Here is a 10408-nt window from a genome sequence, read left to right as displayed (position 1 = left end):
CTCGGGTTCACGCCATTCTCCTGCCTCAGCCTCCCGAGTAGCTGGGACTACAGGCACCCGCCACCTCACCCGGCTAGTTTTTTGTATTTTTTAGTAGAGACGGGGTTTCACCGTGTTAGCCAGGATGGTCTCGATCTCCTGACCTCGTGATCCGCCCGTCTCGGCTTCCCAAAGTGCTGGGATTACAGGCTTGAGCCACCGCGCCCAGCCTAATTTTTGTATTTTTAGTAGAGACAGGGTTTCGCCATGTTGGCCAGGCTAGTCTCGAATTCCTGAACTCAGGTGATCCACCCATCTCGGCCTCCCAAAGTGTTGGGATTACAGGCATGAGCCACCGCACCTGGCCCAGTATACATTTCTTGCATGTATATTGTTAAATTTATTCCTAAGTATTTTATTATTTTTGATGCTGTTGTCAATGATAATTGGTTAAAAAACAAAAAAAAGCATTAGTTTTAAGTTTTGTTTTCCTAAACGTTTTCTCCTATAAGGATTTTGAATAAGATTAATATAAAATTCTGAATAGCTCACTTAGTTTTAGTGACTTATGATTAAAATTCTAGTTGCATAAGTGAATGTTCTTTTTCCTATCAGTTATTTTTTGTGGAATTACCTGAAAAGTACATTATCAAGCTGAACATTTTCATTAGGTGGCTGAGCTATTTTGATGTCTTAAATTTGAAAGTTATTACATGTATGAAAGGGCTTATTATGTATAATAAAAGACACTTCTCTCACCCCTATTATTAAAGGATTCTAAAGGTTTTGGAAGTGGACGAAGACCAAATATGTATGTTTCTTATTATATTACAGTATACAGGTAGATACTCTGAAGTCTTTCACTGTCATTGACAATAGAGGGTGTTATGTTTTCATTATTGAACTAGAAATGAGTAGGAATTTAAAATGTTGAGACAACTGTCAATTTTCTCTGGTTTAAATTTTAATCAACTTATATCAGGATCTTGATGCCTCTCTCTCTTTTTCCCATTCTGTGTTTATCTAGATGGCTTTGGAAGATTCAGAACAGAAGCACAATCTTTTACATTCAATCTTTATGGATCTAGAAGACCTGTCAATAATTTTTGAAACAGATGAATTAACACAATCTGTACAAGAGTTAAGTAATCAAGTAACAGCATTACAACAAAAAATAATGGAAAGCCTTCCACAGATTCAGCGAATGGCTGATGTAAGTTTGCACCATAAAGATATGATTTCTTATTCTTTATTTATATTTCACTCAGGATTAAATTAGAGGCTGTGCAATGGTGGCTCACGCCTATAATCCCAGCACTTTGGGAGGCCAAGGCGGATGGATCACTTGAGGTCAGGAGTTCAAGACAAGCCTGGCCAACATAGTGAAACCCCATCTCTACTAAAAATACACAAATTAACTGGGTATCGTGGTGCACACCTGTAATCCCAGCTACTTGGAAGGCTGAGGCAGGAGAATCGCTTGAACCTGAGAGGCAGAGGTTACAGTGAGCCAAGATTGCGCCACTGCACTCCAGCCTGGGTGACAGAGCAGGACTGTGTCAAATAAATAAGTAAGAGTTATACTACTAACCAAGCACTATACAGCTAATCAATGTGAAGACACGTTGATCTGGTAAAATGTCATGTGTGTTCTCATTTGTGGAATTACATTTTACTTTACTTTGCAACCTATAGTGTAACGTGTAAGTATAACAAAAAGCATCTCCCCATTTGCAATCCAGAAGTGGTCTGTTTTAAAGAGTAAAGAATCCTGATAAAATAAGCTCAGTGTTTTCTCTTTGTCAAAGAGAAATACTACTGATTTTTAAGTGCTGGATAGGAAAGAGGGAATTAAAAGAGATAGTTCTGGCCGGGCACGGTGCCCGGCATGGTGGCTCATGCCTGTAATCCCAGCACTTAGGGAGGCAGAGGCGGGAGGATAGCGTGAGCACGAGAGTTTGAGACCTGCCTGGGCACTACAGTAAGACCCTATTCTCCACAAAAAGGAATTAAAAACAAGTGTAAAACAGGTAGTCCCAAGTCTTTATTTACCAACAGCAAATATTTATTGAGGGGTTGTTATTTGCCAGCCTCTGGATTTTTATTTTTGCTTGAAACATCTGAAGATTTATTTAAAGAGAGAGTCACATGGTAGAGGCAATTACAGTTCTTCATGATTTACCTTTGTTACTCAGTTACATTCCCTAGGCCACACTCATGTGTCTTCGGGGAATAATAACTGTTAAAGTAATTATTTTTGGTTACTGAAGCTCATTTCAAAATTTTTAAATGCTTCTATAATTTTTGATGAAAATTACCCTAAAATACATTGTATAATTCTATATACCTTCTTAAATAGTAGGTACACAGAACAATGTCCATGTAATTTAACTTTTTCTCATAATTTGGAGATATCACTATAAACAGCTATTGTACATACTGCTTCATTTTCTTATGAAGTTTTGTTGGTCCCTGGCCAGGCGCAATGGCTCACGCCTGTAATCCCAGCACTTTGGCAGGCCGAGGTGGACAGATCACCTGAGGTCAGGAGTTCGAGACCTGCCTGGCCAACATGACGAAACCCCGTCACTACTAAAAGTACAAAATTAGGCCGGGCGCAGTGGCTCACGCCTGTAATCCCAGCACTTTGGGAGGCCGAGGAGGGCAGATCACGAGGTCAGGAGATCAAGACCATCCTAGCTAACACAGTGAAATCCCGTCTCTACTAAAAATACAAAAAATTAGCTGGGCATGGTGGCGGGTGCCTGTAGTCCCAGCTACTCGGGAGACTGAGTCAAGAGGATGGCGTGAACCCGGGAGGTGGAGCTTGCAGTGAGCTGAGATTGCTCCACTGCACTCCAGCCTGGGCGACAGAGCAACTCCGTCTCAAAAAATAAACAAACAAAAAAACAAAATTAGCCGAGTGTGGTGGCAGGCGCCTGTAATCCCAGCTACTCGGGAGGCTGAGACAGGAGAATAACTTGAACTCAGGAGGCGGAGGTTGCAGAGAGCCGAGATCGTGCCCTTGCACCCTAGCCTGGGCAAAAAGAGCAAAACTCCCTCTCAAAAATAAAATAAGATAAAATATTTGTTGGTTCCTATATTGAATAGCTCCAGACTGCTATAATTTGATACCCTGTCTTTTTTTATGTCATTTTAAAATCTCCTTCATTATTAACCATTCCTTATTGGCACAGTAGATCTGCATTGAACTCTAAAGGCCTTAGGCTCTCTCATGGTTGTGTGGACTTCAGTGTGTAGGTTTTGCAGCATACTTTACTTATTTTTGCAGCATTTCACTTGAAGGTTCTTGGCCAGGTTCTGGATGTTGATACTGATGAGAGAATAACCACTGGACAAATGATCCATTGTTTAACTTAATCTGAGTAGGTTATAAAATAACTCAGTGACACTCCACTTGGCAACAGTTTATTAGGGGGTTAGTGAAAAAGTCCTGACCCTTTTCTAGCTCCTGTGTGTTCATTTTCCAAGGGTGACTTTATCATTTTACTTAAGGTGGTGGGAGTTTTTAGAATGTCACACCTACCTGTTTTCAAGTCTTTAAATATATTCCAAAGATAAATCTGAAGAGTTAAAAAAAAAATTGATTTCAATGTGTATGATCTTCGATCTCATAGTATGAGTAATTTAAAATTGGCCATATTATGAGCTTTAGTCCAGAAGGTATATAAGCAATGCTTTGTATTGTGGTGTGCTATTAATAGATTAACATTTATATTGGAAGTGGTGAACACTGGCCGGGCGCAGTGCTCACATCTGTAATCCCAGCACTTTGGGAGGCTGAGGCAGGTGGATCACTTGTGGTCGGGAGTTGGAGACCAGCCTGGCCTCCAACTCACCAACATGGTGAAACACCGTCTCTACTAAAAATATAAAAATTAACTGGGCATGGTGGCACGCGCCTGTAACCCATAGCTATTCAGGAGGCTGAGGCAGGAGAATGGCTTGAACCTGGGAGGCGGAGGTTGCAGTGAGCAGAGATCGCGACATTGCACTCCAGCCTGGGTGACAAGAGTGAAACTCTGTCTCAAAAAAAAAGAAAAAAGAAAAAAAGGAAAGAAAATGGTGAACATTATTTATCTGTAGTGCGTGGTTAGTTTTTAAGAGGTATAGATGGCAGACATTATTTGGCTAAATAAGAGAATAGAATTAATGCCAATAAACTGTGTTTTATAGATGATTAATATACAATATATATTGCATCAGTGTGTTCTTCTGAAATTCTAGGATGTGGTTGCTATTGAATCTGAAGTAAAATCAATGGAAAAAAAAGTTTCAAAAATCAAAACTATCCTATTATCAAAAGAAATATTTGATTTTTCACCTGAAGAACATCTTAAACATGGGGAGGTAAGCATAGATTATTATTTAAAGTATTTTCTTTTGATACTTATTATGTCTTTTTCAAAATAGAATATAATGTGATTTTAAAAAGCATTTAGTCTTACCAGAGTAATAGCAAAATAAGGTTGGGAAATTGATGGGAATAACTATAACTGTATATTTAAATCATAGTTGTAGTACCACCTATGTAAAGATAATTTTCCTATAGGTTATTTTTTCGTTTAAATCAAACTCAAAGGCTTGAGCACCTAATTCAGGCTGAACTGGGTTCCAGCCCCAGCTAGACTGCTCACTGCGTGACTTTGAGTAATTAATGGTTTTTGGATTGTCTTTCATATCTGTGCACTGGTACTGAGGTGATTACATTGGCCAATTGTAATGTAAATAGAGCCCCTGACAGAGGAGCTGGGACATGACTAAACAGCAGGCAAATGTTGATCCCCTGCTCAGCCTAGTCATTGAGAGCATGTGGTTGAGGACCAAGGAGGCCTGGATTCTGTTCCCAGCTCTGCCTCTTAACACACTAAGCTTACCTGGATCTTCTAACTTCTGTGAACCCAATTTCCTCACCTGTGAAATGGAGGTTAGGATACTTACCTCTCAAGGGGTTGTAAGGATTAAATGAAATGATATTATATGAAATATGACTTAGTACAGTGAGTAATCTCTTCTAATGTATTGGTTACATAAATCCAGATTCCTGTGGATCAGATGTTATTAAAGCAAAATATAATTATACTCCTGGGATTCATGCAGGACAGTTCTGTTCAAGTCAATAAGCATTTTTGAGGGCCCACTATACGGGAAGCCCTGTGCTAGGTGTAGTTGCTACAAAAGTGAGAGGCAGTACCTGCCCTTACATTGCTCACTGCCTAGTGACAATACACACAGCAGAACACCAGTTCTACACAGAAAGTGGAGGGAGAAAAGGAAGAAAAAGTTGTCCAAATGCGTAATATGAGTATTGGTAGGTTACTCTTGCCCCAGTTATTCTTTCCTGAGACTTTCAACTCCCGGATCACAAGTGATATAATAGTTCTTTTCCATCTGAGCTATGAAATAGTTTTAAAAATGGAAACTATAAAAACTATACCGTATTTTAATTGCAAATAATTAAATTTAGCAGTGACCATTGTCTTTTCATTTCTGTAACATGCTCCTCTTATATAATTAAGGTCATACTTGAAAATATACGTCCCATGAAGAAAACCATTGCTGAGATAGTGTCTTACCAAGTGGAACTGAGGTTGCCGCAGACAGGAATGAAACCTCTCCCTGTGTTTCAGCGGACAAATCAGCTTTTACAAGATATAAAACTATTGGAAAATGTGACTCAAGAACAAAATGAGTTATTAAAGGTAAGCAGTTTCTGATGACAGCCAACTTACTGGATGAGAATGTTCACCAAAAGCTGGTTTGGTTTTCACCTCTAATTGAAATTCATTATTATCCTGTTATTATAGGAGGTAGCATTTAATATAAAAGCATATCTTCATGCTCAAATGGAGCTAAGGTTATTTTTCTGACTTCTTATCCTTGTTCTGGTTGAAGACATTAAAACATAGTTACGGTCTATTTAATTTCATTCCACAGTTGTTAAAGACCTACATGGGCAAAATTCTGTGGGAAGAGAGTCATACCTGAACAAGGCATTTGCAGCCCCTGAGGCCAACAGATCTGTAAAGTAATCATCACCATAGTAATCTCTTTATTCATCTCAGTCACTCTCCTATTGACTTTCTCGTTACCAAGCATGTGATGTAGGCAGAGTAGGTACTTTATCATCTTTCTTTTTACAGATAAGGAAATCGGCACCAGGGCTAAGTGACCTGCTGAAAGACCACAGAGTTCACTTGTGTAGAGGTTAATGTATGTACACATGGAGAAAGAATTTGAGTTTCTAAACTCCTGGTGTCATTTCTGCATATTGAGGGCTGATATTTTTCATCTTCGTCCCAGAGGGGTTTTGTATTGTGGTGGTGGTGGTTGGGTTTTGTTAAATCACTAGTCTCCATCAGGAATCATCATTAGTTAGGAATAATCTTTAGTTTGTATTCCTAGATCAAGGAATTCCCACAAGAGAAAGTTGTAGGAAGTCTGCACTGACTTCCAGCCCTCTCCGTCGACCTCCTGCCTGCTGCCTTTCCTGATTAGATGGGTCACTGTAGGGGTTATTTTTCATTTTTCATGACGGCCTTCTGTTTATAAGAAGAAAAATAACTGTGTCTTAATCCCTGTTAAATTTCATGTACATTTTGGTGGCCACTCTGTTCTCCTAAGGTTTGAGGAGACTATACTCTCTGGTTTGAGTCTTAACTCAGTTTCTCTGGTCTGGCTACTGGTCAATGATGTCATTCTATAACACCCACAGAGAGAAAGAAGATCTAGCACTCAGTATACTATCTTGTAATAATATAAAGAGAAGAAAAAAATACATAATTTGATCTATTATTTTCATCCTCTTGTGCTTTATTGGTCTCCTGGTCAGAAGAAGAAAGCCACAGTCCTAACTATGCTTTCAAATGGCTTCTTCACAGATGAAAAGGGTGAAATAGAAGAGGAACTTCTATTTTGTGCCAAGTTAGGTATCAAACTGTGCTGCTCAAATTTTCTATCTCATTGTGCTGGTGGCAATCAGATGTCCCCTCAGATATTTCAAAGCTAAGGAAGACAGTGGTGATGACAATCATTAGAATATGGTACATTTCCTTTAATTTCTACTTCAGATGTTGTAAGTGCCCTCGTTGTAGAAAATAAGACAAATTACTTCTGTGGGGAGTAACAGGATGTAGTTCATTATTGAGGGCTGGGGAGCAGATGTGCACAGTGAACATAGTTATTCATTTCCAGCCTACAGCTAAAATTATGGTTAAATATTAAAGAAAATACAAGGAAGAATTCCATGTTGGCTAGAAACTTTGTAGTTTTAAAAAGCATTTTGTTTCACTATGTAGCATATCAAAGAAGTATCTAGTTTTTATTTTGAAGTCTGTTTCTTTGTTTTTCATCATACTTAATCATACTATTTAGTCCCCAGATAGGTCGGAGCTTCGCTGCCCCCCTAACACTAGATGCCAGGTATTGTTCCGGTTAGTTTTGCCTTATTCTGCAAATTCAGAATGTTCTTGAACCCTCAGCCTCTTACTCATAAAATACACATCACTGATCCCAAGGGGTACCAGGTGAAGATGAGTCTGGACTGGGAAAACCCATCATCACTGACATCACATGCTCTGTTCTGTCTGAATCAGTTATGTCACCTTTCTATGCGGAAAGCCTGCCCCCCCCCCCCCCCCCCGCCATGGAATATGTATTAAAATGGTGTATGTGACTTGTCAGTAAATTCTCAAAAGTTGGCAACTTTATGTTAACATGCCATAAAATGCTTTCCAGAATAAACGCACTGGACTGGAAATACTTAAGAGCAAAGGTGTGTCCAGTGAGACTTGTACTTTAAGCACTGCCCAAGGTGCTCTGGCATCTAGTAGAGCAAGAAGATCAGGTGTCAGCTTTGCAAACATTCTTCTCTCTGTTTAGGCTACCACGTCCTATTGAAATCTCAATGGGTGCATATTTGCCGTGAGTGATTAAAACTTCTGTGGAGCTAAACAATGAAAATAGTCCATTAATCTGCTTAGATTATGACAAATATTCTTTTTTGTGGGGGTTATTTTATAGGTAGTCATAAAACAGACCAATGAATGTGATGAAGAAATAGAAAATTTGAAACAGATCTTAAATAATTATTCAGCTCAGTTCTCCCTTGAACATATGTCACCAGACCAAGCTGCCAAGCTGCCACAACTACAGGTATGTTTCTTTCATTCATAAAGGTATGTTTCATTTGTCCATCCGTCCATTTATTTAATACTTACTAAGGCTTTGGTGTCTAGACGCCTTTCTAGTGGTACAGTGTAAGTTCCTATTTCTCTGTAACAATTGAAGGTATTTCTGTGTGTGTTTACTTTCCATCCCTATTTCATAAAATAGATGATTATATAATTATCATTACTAAAAAGTGATAAAATTGTAGCCCCTGATGTTTAATCAAGAGAAGCCTTATCCGTTTGTAGCCTGGGCAGCCCTAACCCCAGAAACTGAGCCAGGGCTACCACATCTCCTCCTTTAATGGAGGGCTTTTTAAGTGCCCTTGGCCTCAGCTTGATGCATTTTGATCTGAATTTGCTCTAGTACCAAAGAACCTGATATAACATACAGGATATTTGGACCACCTGACTTTCTGAGATAGAGTCAGGCAGTGTGGGCAGGCTGGGCTTCAGCAGTGAAGACCCTGAATACTATTGTAATAAAGAATTCCATATTCTAAGCAGTATTGCCATACTAACATATTGCCATATGTCAGAATTAACAGTGTCATGTAGATTCAGTTACAATGGTTTGCATGGTAACCTATTGCTAGGTTTTTTCAGTCTTTGTTTTTGAAGTAACATTTCCATAAACAACAACAACAACAAAAAACCTGATTGTATGGTAGGAGTAATAGAGAGCTGCTTTTTTTCTTGCCATCAAATTGATGCAGACAAGCAATTAATATGGTAGTCAAAGGAAGGTAACACTACTTGCCAGCTGTGAGACCTGGGGCAAGTGATTTGACATCTACAGTGAAGTGTACAGGAGAGTACAAGATGACACAGCTGTTAGATGGTGGATCAATAATTCCCAATCAGTAATAAAGACTCAATATTGTAAAAATATTAGATTTCCCCTTATGCTAAAAAATCAGGGATCCCAAAGAGCTTTTGTTTATATGAATTATATCCATTGATAACGAAATTAAAACTCAGAAATGTAAAAACATTCATTTAGTTTTTAAGCAACAATAATAAACCCACTATATTTTAATAGGAATAACTATTTTTATTATTCTTATTTTTTTTTTAGAGATGAGGTCTCACTGTGTTACCCAGGCTGGAGTAGAAATAACATTTTTTTAAGTAGTTATATTTTCTAAAACAAATAGTAATGAGAAGAGGGACATTGTTTTATGTATTTGTAATCTCTTTAATATCTGGTTTAATATTAGGTCAGTGCAAAAGTAATTCCGGTTTTGCCATTGAAAGTAATGACAAAAACCATGATTACTTTGGCACCCACCTAATAGGCAGATTCTTATGTTTCTGCATTTGATCTGTTGAGGCATGTAGTTTTGTTTTAAGTATACGAAGACAATACAGCCTCTCAAAGACATGCACTTGGAAGATGGAGGGATATTTTAATAGTCCTTTTGAATAATTGTGGACATTTTTCTTTGAAACTCTACTAAAACCCAACAAGTGCAAATTACATATTAATTGTAAATGGAATCTGAACCCATGTCAATGAACTTTATACGTTCTTACATTAAAATTTACTGGTCTACTTTGTACTTCGAATGGATCTTCTAACAATGCATGATTTTATAACATCACACTCAATCACTTGGAAAATCCTGATTAACTGAGTTGTGCAGATCTTCCAAATGTTGACACATTTCAAGAGTCAATATTTCTTTGAATCGTACTTGTTAATATTAACACCTATCTCTTCAGAAAAAAATCTTTTAGTATTTAAGGAAAGCAATACAGTTTATCAGGTGGCTTTTTTTTTCAAGTAAAAATAGTGTTCTGTGAATAAAAAGGATAGTTCAGCTTACAACTCAAACAGTAGCATAAGTGGTTTTTCTCAACCATTGGCCCTTCATATGCAGCAGAAGTGCCATATGCATACTTTCCATTTTTTCACAAAGAATAGTGAAAATATATACTGCTGCGGTTTGAATGTTTTTGTCCTCCCAAAAAATGTTCCCCCCCCCCAACATTTTTATTCATGTTGAAACTTGATCACCAACACAGCAGTATCGGGAGGTGTGGCCATTGGGAGGTGATTGAGTCATGAGGGCTCCTCCCTCATGAATGGGATTAGGTGCCCTCAGAAAAGGGCTTGAGGGAGGGAATTCACCCATTTTTGCCCTTCTGCTTTGTGCCATGTGAGAACATGACAAACCTCCCTTCAGGAAGATGTAGTGTTCAATGCACCATCTTGGAAACAGAGAACAGCCCTCACC

At 38.4% G+C, this 10408-nt stretch overlaps 1 protein-coding gene across 13 annotated transcripts in view; it reads left to right on the top strand.

The window, feature by feature from the left end:
- Positions 1 to 10408, top strand: part of SYNE2 (spectrin repeat containing nuclear envelope protein 2) — a 374347-nt gene that overhangs the window by 233363 nt on the left and 130576 nt on the right. For all 13 annotated transcript variants that reach the window (XM_021941295.2, XM_021941294.2, XM_021941291.2 and 10 more), the window contains exons 58-61: positions 1007 to 1192; positions 4228 to 4350; positions 5520 to 5702; positions 8023 to 8154. In XM_021941295.2, coding sequence (XP_021796987.2) covers positions 1007 to 1192; positions 4228 to 4350; positions 5520 to 5702; positions 8023 to 8154 — 624 coding nt within the window. The remainder of the gene's footprint in view (positions 1 to 1006; positions 1193 to 4227; positions 4351 to 5519; positions 5703 to 8022; positions 8155 to 10408) is intronic.

The sequence above is a fragment of the Papio anubis genome, chromosome 7 (genome assembly GCF_008728515.1).
Source record: "Papio anubis isolate 15944 chromosome 7, Panubis1.0, whole genome shotgun sequence".
In the NCBI taxonomy this organism is placed as follows: Eukaryota; Metazoa; Chordata; class Mammalia; order Primates; family Cercopithecidae; genus Papio; species Papio anubis.
This window is presented reverse-complemented; position numbering and strand designations above follow the sequence as displayed.